This window comes from Onychomys torridus, chromosome 2 (assembly GCF_903995425.1).
Source record: "Onychomys torridus chromosome 2, mOncTor1.1, whole genome shotgun sequence".
In the NCBI taxonomy this organism is placed as follows: domain Eukaryota; kingdom Metazoa; phylum Chordata; class Mammalia; order Rodentia; family Cricetidae; genus Onychomys; species Onychomys torridus.
Window position 1 is genome coordinate 84,687,202 of NC_050444.1, and position 15,101 is coordinate 84,702,302.

At 46.8% G+C, this 15,101-nt stretch overlaps 1 protein-coding gene across 1 annotated transcript in view; it reads right to left on the reverse strand.

Moving 5' to 3' along the window:
• The window catches only part of Astn2 (astrotactin 2), a 935,232-nt gene extending 921,911 nt beyond the window's left edge, over positions 1-13,321 (reverse strand). Inside the window, exon 1 of the mRNA XM_036178556.1 lies at positions 12,708-13,321. Within this exon, the coding sequence (XP_036034449.1) occupies positions 12,708-13,170 (463 nt within the window). The 5' untranslated portion in view covers positions 13,171-13,321. The remainder of the gene's footprint in view (positions 1-12,707) is intronic.
• Between the last annotated feature and the right edge of the window lie 1,780 nt (positions 13,322-15,101).

The window sequence follows — 15,101 nt, forward strand, 5'->3', positions numbered from 1 at the left end:
TTGGCAGTCAGGTAATTGGTTACTTTGAGTGGTCAGCTCCTGCGGTCTCCCTCCCTGGAGGAAGCTAAAAAGGATGGAATTGAAGAAGGTTCTCTCACAAATTAGTGAGACTGGACTTGAAACTCCCCGTCACACCTGGGCTCAGAGCTGAGGGTTTGATCTTAGAAGCCCCATAAAGGAAGCGAAGTGGGAAAGGAGGAAGGTTTCAGGCAGGCTGCAGTTCCAGCCTCAGCATCTCTCATATGGAACCCTCACCCTCTAGGGCTCCTGCAGAAGCCTATAGCTGAGAAGAGCTTCACAGATGACTTAGTTTAATCACATCACATTCAAGACAGAGACAGCCCAGAAAAGAAGAGGGGCTCAGCTTTAACATCAAGCAGAGCGGGTACCAACTCAAGAAACCCAACTGTACATGACTATTTCACCCACCTGCTGTGTTTCATGAGGCCTTTACCCAGAGGGCTTCCCAGCGTGCACAAACATCCCTACATCCCTGTACATTTTAGTCAGAATACATTAAATACAGTGTCCTAAACTTCAGGCCTTGCAGAGAAAATGGGCAAACAGAATCTTCCCTATCTTCCAGAAGCTGATAAATGGTATAGAAAGTACAGGGAAGGAAGTGACTATGGGTGCTGCTTTGCCTAGGGAGGATATCTTAAAGGAGGTAATATTTGAGTTTTGTGAGGCAAGAGAAAATGGTAGAAGATGAACCGGAAAGAAGGCAAATTATTTAAGATTTTGTGGACCTTGAAGCAGAATTAGGATTTTATCTTAAGAGTAATTGAAGACTTTAAACAAGGAAGTAGCAAAAAGCAATTTGCTTCCTGGAAAAGATTACACTGGCTTTTCTGTGCAGCAGGGGTTGGCCAACTTTTTCCATAAAGAGCAATTAGTAAATATTTTCAGCTTCACAGACCAGATACTCTCTGTGGCTACCAGACTGTGCCACCAAAGAGCAATAGTGGTTCCAAGCAGCCCAGAAACAAATGAGTGTGACTGTGTCCTAGCAATTTAGTTTTTTTTTTTTTTTATGGTCAGAGGAATTATAGTCCAATATCACTGTCATGTATCAGAACATTTTTTTTTATCAGTTAATCAGCTTATGGATCATACGAAATCAGGCACAACACTGCATTTGGTCCATGAGCTGTGGACTACAATGAACCAAAAAGAAGAAAACATCAGAAGACCAGGGGCCTATGGTAGAAGGGACCATGGTCTGGACCTAGATGACAGTGCTGGAAACTAGAAGAAGAGGACTTTTGAAAGTGACTTTATAACCGGGTGGCGGTGGTGGTGCACACCTGTAATCCCAGCACTCGGGAGGCAGAGGCAGGTGGATCTCTGTGAGTTTGAGGCCAGCCTGTGCTACCAAGTGAGTTCCAGGAAAGGCACAAAGCTACACAGAGATACCCTGTCTCGAAAAACCAAAAACAACAACAACAAAAAATAACATTTTTAAGCTGAGACAAAGGTTCTGAGTTCTGAGAGAGAGAGAGAGAGAGAGAGAGAGAGAGAGAGAGAGAGAGAGAGACAGAGAGAGAGACAGAGAGAGACAGAAATACACACAGAGAGATAGAGAGAGAGAGGAGAAAAAAGTGACTTTACAAGTGAATTCTTCTAGAGGACTAGGTAATTAAAACAACATGAGGTAAGGGGAAGGGTAGGTAATTCATTAGCTTAGATGACTGATCTCTTGAGATGGTGAGCTACAGGCTTACTAGGTTTAGGTATCAAATCAAATAGCAGTGTGTTCACCAATGGGAATGAAAAAACACTGGGCCTTAAGGTTACTAAGTAAGATACAAGTTGCTCATTTGCATATAGATTTTAGGTAAATACTGAGACAGCAGTACCACAGCTATGTCCCAAATACTTCATGTGACATGTTTGTATGAAATGCAGATTCACACTTCATCTAAAAGCCCAGGCATTTCAAATTACCATTACTACATGTAGCACTCCTACCAGGGAGGTGTAACCACCCAGTGGGAAGATCTAAGTGTACTGGAAGGGAAGGAAGCAAGGTATCTTGGAAGAAGCAATACTGAGGTCACCCTAGGAGTTCCCCAGGTGACTCAGAGATAAGTGGTCTAGGGGGAAACAAAGTAGTACTCCCACCCTAAGGTGAGGAATTCAGCCGTGTACACATCCTCAATGAAGCTAGGGCCACAGATAAGGCACTGAACATCAGAAGGTCATTTGTAATCATGCATGGACAGGGCATCTGTAAAATCCTCCAGAGACATGCCCAAGTCAGCACCTTGTGTAAAGCCAGTTTCCCAAGCCTTGTTGACCTACTTGCCCCAGAAGTTGTTTTGAGACCCTGAGTTAGATTGTGTCACCTATGAGATGTTAACTTCAGAAAATTTTGAGTTAAATTATCATTCTCCATGTACAAATCTCAGGAGCCCAGGAAGCTGCTGCTGACTGTGGAAATCTTAAAAGGAGGAACCTGGGTAATTGGAACAAAGATAACACATGGTAGGCAGGAATCCTCTCATTGGGACCTCTTAGATGGAGTACTGTCCATGTGGAAGGCATCAGGAGATCCTGAACGCTGGTCACAGGATCAGTCCTACTGAACAGGTACTTTTCCTTTGACACCTGGCTCTCACTTAGCCATCAAGCAAAGCATACATCTTCTGTGCCTCTCCTTGCCATCCCACATCCTTCCTTCCTCCGCCCACAGCCACCACTGAAATGATTCCCCCAAATGCAGCTATTACTGTGACTGGAAATCTCTTTACTGCTGATTCTGCTAATGGAAATGTTCCTTTCCTTTTCAGCTGCTTGCAAAGCCACTCGTGACTTCCCTGCATGCCTGAGAGTAAGGCTCTGTCAGCCAGCCACCACCAGAAGGGAGAGGAATATCCCCCACCTGCTACGCCAACACTCACCAGCCTTAGACTCAGTGTCTCAGTGCTTCTCTGCCATAACTGTCCTCAGACAACCCCAGAATTCCCTCTTGCCCCCACCTCCCCATAGCTGGCAGAGATCAATGGCCAGTTTCATGCTTTTGTGCCTTACTGAGAGAGGAAGAGGGAGGGAAAGGAGAGGCACAGGAATGAATCCAGATATTGAAAGAGGAGGAGGGAATAAGTGGAGTCCACATTCATTATTTATTCATACCTCTACCCCCAACCCAAGCAAAACAACAAAGAGTCCAGGTGTCATAGAACACGCTGGGCTAGGCTGGACACTCGGGACATCCATGAGGATCACAAGGCTTACTGTAAGTAAGAATTGTGCACAGTACTGGGTCCTGACTAATGTTTAGCTTATGGAGAGTTCACAAAAAAAAAAAAAAAAAAAAAGGCACAGAAAACCACACCCATCGTTGCACTGTTCCATTCACCTTATTGATAAGCAATCAGAGGCTGACTGATAGAGATGGCATATGTAAGTCCTAGCTCAGACATGAGTGCCTTGGAGAGTCTTATGAGGTTTTGGATGCTCAAAACTGGCACATACTTCACTTCAGCTCCCTTCCGCTCTATCAGAGAACCTTGTCTAGTGTTCCTCTTGCACTGGTTCCCTATAGGGTCTAGAGGAGTGACAAGAAAGTGCACCTAGTCAAATAGGAACTGTGTATCACAGATACCAGATGCCCTGGTCATTGCTAGAAAGAGAACATCAAACTTCTACAAATTCCTGGAAGGACAAGGTCACAAGTCTTCTGTAAGACTACACATAGTGTGAAGGTGGGGAATCACTAAGGAATGAGAGAAAGGAAAAGCAGGAAAGGTGAGGGCAAAGGAAATATAGGAAGAGAAAAGAGACAACAGAGGGGAGGGGAGGCACCCTAGAATGTACAGATGAAATGGTATTTGCTTCCCAAACAAGTTTATGGGTGACAGGAACATCCACAGTATATGAACCAAGGCCCAGTGCTCATGGCAACACTGAGGTCTGGGTGTGTGCGTGTGTGTGTGTGTGTGTGTGTGTGTGTGTGTGTGTTGGGGGGGTGTGCTGGAAAGATGCTGAGTCACCCTATGTAGCACAGAAACAAGGTGCTTGGCTCCCTTGTGCCTGTAAGACAGTCACACACTAGTTCCTGTATGAGAAATGGCTGAAACTTCTTGCTAATGAGAAGTGGTAAGAAGTAAAATGGGGTGAACCAAGAGACCAAAGTTTGACAATTCCCCTAATTCCGTGCAGCATGAAAGTCAGAGAAAATGCAGAACCAGAAGAACCAGGCAGAACTGGTTTAGGTTTGGACCAAGCTTAGCTTCATAAGAGCTGTGCAGTTTTGAGTATGTTTTTCAACTCCTTTAAAGTCTGTGCTTGCTTGTGACACACACAAAACATGTGCCATTCAACACTGTGAAGAACACATTTAAAAAAAAAAAAAAGGCAGCAGGAGCAGGTGTTACATGGAGCATAATCGTTGTCAGTATGTGGTCACTATTTCTAGGATAATGATGGTTACTTGACACCACTGGATTTTCCCTCCTCCCATGCTTGGTTGCCTGGTGGTTGCCCTTCCCTAAAGCAGAAGGATGACACAGCAGATTAGCAAATCAGTACACATACGATCTGACGTCTGCCCCACCATTGACTTACTAAGGACATTTTGACTTTCTATGTCTGACACTTGATAATTCCAGAACACGTTATCTTCCCAAATGTCCAGTTTCTTCCTATTTGCTATAATACCCAGTTCTAATGCTTTACCTTGTTTCCAAACTCTTAAAGTAAGGCCTTTCCACAAATCCAGCACTATTCCCACTAATCATGTTATCTCTTATGTATCATACACATAACACAGATAAGGAAACTGGAAACAATAGTGGAAATGGTTCTTGGAGCTACAGAAAGAAGGCTCTATGTAAGAAGAGATGCTGTTCAATTTCATCCATAAGAGGAAAAGTGTGACTGAAATGCCTTTCCAGTTTTTTCAGGTATGGATTTGGGAATGGGATATAGCAAACATGAAGTTATCATTATCTATCATCTTCTGTACACTATACCATGCCAAGCCCAAAGTGAGTCATGGTAGTACAAAATGAAAGAGGTCTGTTGGCTGCCTGAAGGTTGCACAGCAAAGTAGCACAAGGCAGACAAGGAAATACATGCTATAAGCTCTGTTCTTATTCTACTCCACGCCATCTTCCAGAGGTTCTTCTGTTTAGGGAGAAATATACAATGCTTTTGAAATGGAAGCCACAGCTTGGCTTTCTTTTGCTTAAACCATGCACATTCCATGGCACAGGGAACCAAATCTGAAATCCTGAAAGGGCCATGTATGATTTGGTTCCTGCTTGCCAGCTTGCCCATTTCACTCCAACTCCATTCACCTTCCTATGCTGTGCTTCAGATGACCAGGGTGTACTCCTGATTCAGGTATTTCTGGGACAGCTCTCTGCTTAGGATATTCCTTCTTAGATTTTTTTTGGACAATAATTCATTCCTCCTAAGCCTCACATTTTCAATAAACTCCTCTGTCTATGGTATTTTATATTAAAACTAAGTCCATCATCTCAGAACTCTGAATTCCTTTGCCTCCTTTTATTTATTTACTTTTATAGAACTTATCATCTTTCATATACTTCAGAATTTACTTACCATATTTAGTTTTTTGTTCTTGAACAGTAACATGGGTACATACATGTATGCACACATGCAGATGACAGAGAAAACTCCTGAATGCAGTGGACCTTGTAATTGACTAACTTACATATCCCATGATACCAGAGCAACAGGTACATCATAGGTGCTTTGTAGCTCTCCAGGGACTGATAGCTACCATGATGATTTTTCTACTGATGGTGAGTGTTCATTGCTGATGCAAAGAGTTTAGGATAGACTTGAGTGGTAAGTTGGTACTTGAACTCAGTCTTAGATGGTAAATAGGAATTTTGCACGGGTAGGGGCTGAGACACTTAGAGATTGAAGGGGAAAGATCCTTGTAGAACAATCTGATATAATGTGATCACAGGACTCACACTAGTATAGGGAACCTGAACTATGGTCTGAGAGCAAGAAGGAAATGCAAAGTGAAATTTTCCATTATGATATTTGTGTTTTGTTTTGATAAAATCAAGTGGACAGGATAAACTGACTAGAAAAGAGACTTCTAGCAGAAAACAAATGAGTTGACTACTGAAACCATAGTAGCATAGAGAAGTGTTGCTGAGCCCATCAGCTGCAGCAATATAATGGAGGGAGTACTTCCTTCTCATGGTGAAAACCTTAAGTTTGTAACATATAATGCCCTTCTCAGATTTCAGCTACAAATTTGGTTACATCTATATTCTAACATGCCAGTAATGAAACTACAGCTATATCAGTCTTGCATTTAACATTTCTTTGGACAATGCCCACCATTTCCATTCTAAAGAGAAGACTTTCTGGAGGCTGTTGTCCAAAATTACCTGCAGACAGTAGAAAAAGGCAGCTAAAAGCAGACATCAATAGTAACAAACAGAGCAAGCCCTGCCAAGCACTGCTTGCTCTCTGACTTCTAGTGGGGCAGAGAGTTGTTAGCTCTGCTACAGGGAAGGGAAAAACAGCTATAGTTAATCTTCTGTTGCCACTAGCTGGTCAGTAAGAGAACTAGGCAAAGTGTCAGTGCAGGAAGCCAGGCATGTCTCTGATTCTACTCCAACCCAAGGTTAAATATGACCATTCCTTTTTTCTAGAGAAGAGCAGACTTTTTCTCTCCAGCCTCTAAGGAAAGGGTCCTTTCCTCCAGGACAAAAATACATCATCTGACAGGGCTCTTTTGGTGAGACAGAAGCCAACCAGCTGGATACTTGGGCAGGAAACAAATTCAATTTCCCCAAGGAGATTTTTTCCCCCTTAAGGTATTTATTTATTTATTTTTATGGCAGGGGAGGAGAAAAGACTGGTGTACTTTATGATGCTCAACAACACTGCCTGCATTGAGATGCATCAAAGCCAGTTCTTTATGTAAGAGGACCCCTAGGTTCAAGTGTGAATTGTGTGTGTTGGGGGGGGGTCTTTCCTTTGTCCAACACTGGTGTTGCTGTATGATATGATATGGAAAGAGTGGATCCAATGCCTTCTGACAGTTTGTAATCAAAGAAGACAATATGCTATCATTTTCAGGACATCACCTAAGAGGTCACTATCAGTTCCCAGCCCTCCATCTTTCAGAACACATGTTCATGTCCTCTGACATCATATAAAACTCAAGGTACAACAAACAAAGGGGTGAGAAGCAAGCAGATTTAGCAAGAAGCCTGGTCACACCTCCTACCATAGTCAAGCTCTGGGTCACACCAAGCTAGCATAGGCCTGCTATCTCATTACTGTCAACAAAACCCCCAACACTCACACATGCAGCACACTGACTGACTTGGACTGAAGAGGAAAGGGGCCTTCTCTACTTATGACTCCATTCCTTTCTTTCTATCATGATGCTCTCTGAGAGCAAACAGTGCCTCGCTCTTTGCCTTGAGTGTTACATAGGTTTCATTAGATTTGAACTGGAAAGAAGTAGGGCGGGGAGTGACAGAAGGAAGAGGAAAAGGGAAAAACATGCAGGCCAAGAGCTCACTTAACACAGGTCTGATTTACTGCAGCATAAGGCACTGTTTACAATTACCTCCATCCCTGCAAAGACACTGAAATTTGACTGTTACACAAATATACCCATTAAATGACAACCAACCTGGTAACTGGTGGAGTACAAACATTGCTTGAAACATAGTATTATTTTGAAATAGAGTCTCCCTCTTTTCCATCTCAGAATCTCTTACAACTGAACAATGGAAATGATGTTAACAAATATTCTGGGAGTCAGAAATCTCCTTGGGAGACAGAGCTCACTCATAACCATTGTTCCTCCTTTCAAATTAAGGGTATGGATCTTTAAAATCAAAGCAGAAACCAAAAACGGTTACATAGCCTCTAAGGCCCTGTGTCCCTCTTTCAAATACTTAACCAAAAGCTGCTAGTTTCTTAGTGAGCATGATCTCATCCTCTCTCAGAATGTTTGTACTATAACCTGGGGGTCAGCACAAAGGCTGCTGGACAGCTCCCCCAGCCTGTCCCTACTTTCTATCTTAGCCTTTTGGATGTTCTTTAAAAAAAGACTCCCCACTAAAGCACAGATTCCTCATTGTACACTGGTGACATTTGAAGGAGACCTCTTCAGCCCTCAGCAGACTGTTCTCTGATTAAATTCTCTGCTCTCACACACCCTCAGTTAGGTGCCTAGTCCCTTACCCAACCTTTGAGTATCAATTTCTATGAAGACTTCAAGAAACCTTCACTGAACTGACCATTGTACAGATCACATTGGCATTTCATATCATATGTTTTTTTCTCCACCCAAGCTGTTCACTTTCTTGTGTAGAGCATCCTTTCAAGGATTGACCATCAAGACTTGGCCAGACTTACTCATGAAGATGCATTTAAAGACATGCTGAAAGATTGTTCTTTCTTTACATCCCTACTGACTATACATTACATTGCAAATCAAATGACTCAGAAATGTGGACAATGGTGATTAGTCAATATTAGCACTTTTTTTTCTCCTTTGGCTGAATCAGGGCAGGTGGTAAACAATCTGGCCACACAAATATCATGAACAGAAAAAAGAATTACATTCCCCTATCCGTAAGCATGGAAGTTAAATCCAACAGCAGATTGCAGGGCTGCCAGGGGGGTGGACAAGGACTGTGTGACATGTAGATTCACCTCCGAAGCCCTGCACTAGCACTTGCTCCTCTTCAAACCCATTTTTTTTCAGTCTATCCCTACCAACACCCCCATGTTACCAGCAAAGGCAAACAGAAGTGAAGAGCGCAAAGAGCTAGTCAAAGTGACAGAGTAGGTCAGGGCACTTCAAGTTCATAGAAGCTTTTACACTAAAGGATTATTTTAGGGCTCATCTACCCACTCACATTAGAGCACAAAGAACTGAATCTCTGGAGGGATAAGTGACCTGTTCAAGGTCACAGGGAGGCATGTCAGAGATTACTAGAACCTAGCACTAAGTAAGCTCCCCTGATACATTTTAGCACTCATATTGTCTTCAAATTTCCTTTTACAATCCTCTGTGCACACTAACTCAAGTCTATTTTTTTTTCTGGTACAGAAAGTGTCCCTAAATTTCCTCAAGCCTACAGAGATGCCTTTCTTCCCTGACGTCACATCATCTCCACACTCATCAGCTCTACTAGACAGCCCTGAATCTTAGCACTTGATCATTTAATTCAAACATCACTTTCAAACCCTCCTACTCAGCTCACTGACATAGTGGAGGTTCCCACTAAAATTCCTTTTCTTGTTGGTGCATGGAATGTCTCTCTACCCAGGACTTGTCTTGTATACATAGTATGGTTCCTTCAGACTACCAGCTTGACAACTGCCGAGACTATAAGCAACAAATAGATTAGGATCCTGGTTCCATTAACTTACAGTGGAACTTTGTTCTAGTATATCTAAGAATGCTTCCTCATCTATCAAATGGGAATAACAGTAGTTCATACTCCATATTATTTTGCATGAATTAATAATACATGGCAAGAGTAAAACTCTCAGCATGACATTAAAGATTCAATAACTACTTGCTATTCCTTGATCACTTTTAGGGAAAATCTACTTTATCAATGCCATTGACATAATCAAATGCAAAGTAAGAGGCCCAACCAGGAAAACTGGGGGGGGGGGTGTCTTTCACATCTAAATATGAACTTCCATCTAGCAGGTTTGATTTCATGGGAGAATGTAGAGCTACAAAAAGGAATGCATCCAAAGGGGGAAAATCTCAGGAATTACCTATAACTCCATTAAAAGACAGAGTGGAATGAAGGAAGATGACTTTAACGACTAAGGATGACAGACAGTGTATGCAGAGAAGGGCCTTAAGGGCCCCAACTAGGTTTTTAAATTTTTGCAACATTTAATGCAGTCAAGATCTCTGAGCCCAGGACCCAAGTCATGGCAGGGAGGGCTTTGCCAAGCACCAAACACCATCATACCCTAGTGGTGGCTCCACACTCCCCACTAGTGGCAGGATTTGAGCCTCAATTTTGTACACAGGGCTTTGACCCCTGCCTAAAAGAACAACTTGTGGTGAAAACCTAGCCTAACTGGCCAGAAGCAAATACTAGAGAGAGAGCGCTAATAAAGGTCCAGGGGTGCAATGGAGCTGCCTTAGGACATTGGGAGAGAAGTGACCATAAATAATTCACACTGTCCACCCCCTCCTGGTGCTGCCACCAGCCCTCATTGCCAGCCGGCCTGGCCCTCTAAGAGCTCATTGTGCACTCCGTGTTTACAGGCAAACAGTCGAAGACCAACACAAATAAAAAGCCCACGTCTCCCTACACAGCTCCTGCTATACCCTGCCATCTGCTGAGTACCTCGCTAGCCAAATCCCTGTCGGGAGCTCTTGAGCTGCCAATGCAGGACTCTGGGGTGGGGAGGGGGTGGAGCTGGAAACCCAATTCCCAGTGTGGGCCCAAATGGCTTAGTGCAGCCAAAGAGGCAAGTATCTGGCCATTCCAGGGGACAGAAGGTCACCAGTCACCCAGCTCCTGCCTGCGTATTAGTAAAAGTCTCCAAATGGAGTGTACCAGGGACTCTCAAGCTTATTCTGAGGGGCTCAAGACTTCTGGCTCAGGGTTTTGCTCGACTCTTACTGAGGTACCCATCTTCCTGAAAGCCAAAGTTAAAAATGGCAAGGACTGCTAGCTCCAGGAATTTAGACAATTCTATAGCTAGCTGGACTTGATTCCCATGTCTTTGATGAACTGGAATGCTCTGGAGTTCTGCCTGCCAAACTCAGGCACTACTCAGGGGCCAGCATTCTTTTTCCTTCTCTCCCTCACTTGGACGGCCATGCAGGAGAACCTCCATTCCTGGCATCTCACGCTATCCGCTATCCAGTGGAGAGGTTTGTCAGGATGGAGGAAAAGGGGCGTGATTGAAAGTGGTAAGGATGGACAGCTTTTGTGTATTTGGAGAGAACACACCTACACACCAAGCAACAGAAGCTAATATTGAGCCTGAGGGTGCTCAGTGCCCTCAAAACTCCACCTAGACCCTTATTCAGCCCCTTCCTTGGATGTGAGCAGCCCATGGGTGCACACAGGAAAAGGCTATAGCGAGTTTGTATGCGTGTGTCTATGAGTGCTTATGATGCATGGGGGAGGGGAGGGAGGGAGGGAAGGAAGGAGGGAGGTAGGGAGAGAGAGAGGGAGGGAGGGAGAGAGAGGGGGGTGTTTGTGTGTATGCTGGTGTATCACTTGTCCTTAGAGAGGCACGGCCATGGGAAGTCCCCTGGAAACCTACCAGGCGTTCTCCATTTTGCCCCCCTCCAGAAAGCTCCATATACTCAAGTAACAGCTACTCAGAAAGGCACAGGGCCCCCAAACCTAGTAGCCAGACTAGTTATTGGCTCAAACGCGTAAAATGGAGCCAAAACGAAACGGAGAGGAGGGAGGGTATTGCAAAATACATTTGAAAACATCAGGGCTCCCAGGGGAGTGAAGCCTATCTAGTCCATTACTCTATAGATCTTCTCTGGAAAGCAACGAGTTAACCCCGGAGGTTCTGGAACCTCCTAAGAACGCCAACCACTAAAGCCCGCCACTTCGCTAACTGGAACCAGATCTATATCCCCAGAAAACAGGGGTCTTGCAGAAGCTTCTCCATGCGAGGCTTTGGCACCTCTCCCGCACTGTTGTTGGCCTGACTCCGACAACCAATAGGGCCCCGCGCCCCCAAGAGGGGAGGAGAGAGCGAGCGAGGAGCGAGCGCGGGAGAGCTAAGGGGAACAACATTTTTGTAAACGCTCTCTGAGATAATTAAGCTATCAATTACCCGGGTGGGAAATCAGCCGCGCTTCCCACAGCTCCACGGAAGGGCCGACTCCTCCGGGATTCGCGCCGGGAATCAGCAGGCGGCAAGCTGCTGGCGAACTTTCTGATTAACTTTTCTATTTGAGCCCCCCACCCCCACCCCCACCAGTTTCTTCTCCTGTCCTTTTCCTTGCTTTTCTTATTATTAGCTCAGTAAGTGAACAGCAAGGACAAGCCTGCTCGCGACTAGGAGGAATGGAGAAGGGAGAAGGTGATAAGGATAACTCGGATGGAGGGAGAACCCAAAAGTGGAGAGCTCGGGCTCAGAACCGCAGTCCTCAAACATTATTCAATCGATTCTAGCCCGATTTCACAGAAGACCAAAACCGAAGCTCGAAGGGGAAGCGACTTAGCCAAGGTCACCAAGCCCACACTGAAGCAGAGCTTTTGCGGACTGGAGCATTCCTTGTATACATAGCTACTCTGCTATGATCCTGAGAAAACCTGTCTGGAAAGGCAGAACCTACAACTCTGAGACCGGAGAGATAGGAGAGGAGAAGTGGAGCTGTCCAGAGGAGCAGTGCGCAGCTGGACCATGAACTGGCTTTAGGGCAGGGGCTTCCTGGGGTCTCCTAAGTCCGGGATGCAAGGGGAGGAGCTCAGAAAATGGATTGCAAAGCGGAGGGCCAAGTCCCTACTGAGGGCTCCTTGGCACGCCCCCGGGCTCCCAGAGCGCTCACTCCAGGACCTCCTGCCCCACACTCCTTTCCAACCACCTGTGCGCCCTCCGGGCCCCTCGGCTGCCCTTTGACAACCCAGATGGGGCAGCCTGGAGCGGGGATCCCCAGGGCGCCCCCACCCGTCTGGCATCACTTAGGGGTTCTGGGTTCCTTGGGACTCCTCGTGTGTGGCACCTACCCTTACCCAGGGTGAAGAAGGGCAGCTCGGTGTTGTCCAGGTCATCTTGCACGGCGATGCGTCCGGGGAGCTCGTTACGCACAAAGAGCAGGAGACGAGACTCCGCGGCTGTGCCTGCTGAGCCGGCGGAGCCCGGGGACGCAGCAGCCGCGGCAGCGGCGGCTCCGGCTCCGGCCCCGGCCCCGGCCCCGGCCCCGGCGCGGGCACCGCTCCAGCTAATGTCGCTTTCCCGCAGGGCGGGCAGCGTGGACACCGTGACGGTCTTGAGCCGGCATGGGCTGTCGGGCTCCCGCGAGGCGGCGGCGGCGGTGGCGCCGGCCAGCAGCGGCGGCGGCGGCAGCAGAAGCAGAAACAGCAATAGCAGCGGCGGCGGCGGTGGCGGCGGCGGCCCCCGGTGGAAGCCGAGCCTCGGCCGCCCCCGAAGCCCCAAGCTGGGGCCGGGGCTCCGCCGGGCTCCGGCGGCGGCCATGGCGGGAGGGGCTGCGGTGCTGCGGGAGGTGGCGGCGGTGGCGAAGAAGAAGGAAGAAGAAGCAGCGGTGGAGACGGCGGACACTGAAGCGAACCAGGACGCCCGAGCTAAGGAGCCTAGAGAGCCACTAGCCAGCAGCCCCCAGCTCTGGGCTCCGCCTCCCGATCGGCCCTGGACCGCCCCCCCGCGCCGCCTCCCCGCGCCCCGCCGCCGGCCCCCCTTCACCTGCTCCCCTGGCGGACCCCGAGCGTTTTGGAGGCTCCGCCTGGCCTCGTGCGGGTCCCAGTAGCTCCCTCCCCTTTCCCAGGATCCCCCCCACCATGCCTCCTGCACAAGGTTCTTCAGCTCCAACACCCCTCTCTAAAATTCTTAACACTTAAGGGCCCTCTTGGGTCTCCTCCAATCCCTCCTAGGTCAACTTAACTCTCTCTTGGCTCAAACCTCTGGCTGCACCTGGGATGCACCTTAACCTAGCTTTGACCAGGGCCCTGCCTTCCTAGAGGTTGAGTGAGGCCCTGGACAGCCAAGGCAGCTTTCTCTTCCCCACACCAATCTCCAAAACAAGTCTCTTCAATCTTCTACCCAGTTGTAGCATCTGAAATAAGTTTCGGTGGGCATCAGGAGCCCCTCCCCAACCACTTGTCTCCAATCTCACTATTGAGACACCACCTACCTCTCCACCCAGCTCTGGGTTGTTGCATTAAATGTTAGTGAACACATAAGCTTTGAACTTCATTCTCTAATACCCTCCCCACCAGTTGACTCCAGCGAGGCAGCTCTGGCACCTAGCTGCCTCCATGCCAGGCAGCCCACTCAGGCACTTTTACTTTGGATCCAGGCTCTAAGCCTGGAGCAGCTCTACTTGGCTGCTGCTTCTCTCAGTGAGAAATTCCTGAAAAGGGTGCTAGGTAGAGACCTATCCTGGCTCCCTAAGCTTCTGGGTCCTTTCCCAGTTCCCATAGGAAAGGGCTGTTCACTCAACAACTTTGCCCATGTCTCTCTCTCTCTCTCTCTCTCTCTCTCTCTCTCTCTCTCTCTCTCTCTCTCTCCCTGGAGATTCAAGTTTAATTATAAATCTGGGTTAGAATATCGCACCCAGTGGCCTTGGGCTGATTCCAGTTTATAACCTAGATACTTCAGACCTGTCCCCAAAGGGAGCCATCCCCTCTTCAAGAGTTGAGCCTGTACACTCCCCTTTGACTACCCAGGCTTTTCTTCATCCTCTTGCCTCTTTCTGTTCTCTTTCATCTCTGCACCCATTTCCTCCCTCCTTGCGTTGACTTTAATCTTATAAATGCTTCTCCCTATAATTTATGAGCCATTGCCTCCTCTGTCTAGCTTGGCCACCTGTACTTTCTGCAGTCTTACTTAGCACTGGACTTTTTTCCCCCTAACTTTTCCCTTTCTGCCTCTTCCCTCTTAGCTTTCATGTGGATTGCTCTTTCCATCTCCCTTCACTATTTTAAAAATCTGTTTCTAAGCCTATGAATAAAGGCAGATAACTAAAAACACAGGGAAAATGCAGGTCTGTGCTCCTTCTCCAGGTGTGAGACATATGCATATGTAAGCTTCACACATATTCATAATCTAGTGAGGTGGGTGTCATTGTTTCCAATTTCTGGATAAGAAAACTGAGATCAGGAAGTAAGAGAAGTGAAGAAACTTTGCAAGGTAGCTTGGCTAAGAACCTGGATTCCAACTCCCAACCTCTAAACCTAGGCTGTTTATGTGAAACTGGATTGTCCTCAGTGACCTTGGAAGTTGAGACTGTTTTGGCTTTGAGATTTGTGAGGACTCCTCTCCTGTCCTCATTTACTTATCTTCTAACCAAAGGGGCAGAGAGTAGCATCCAGCCTTTCAAGTGCTCTGATTCTAAACGGTCTCCTGCCTCTCTGATGCCTGCTCCAGTTCATTTACTCCTCCAGATACAT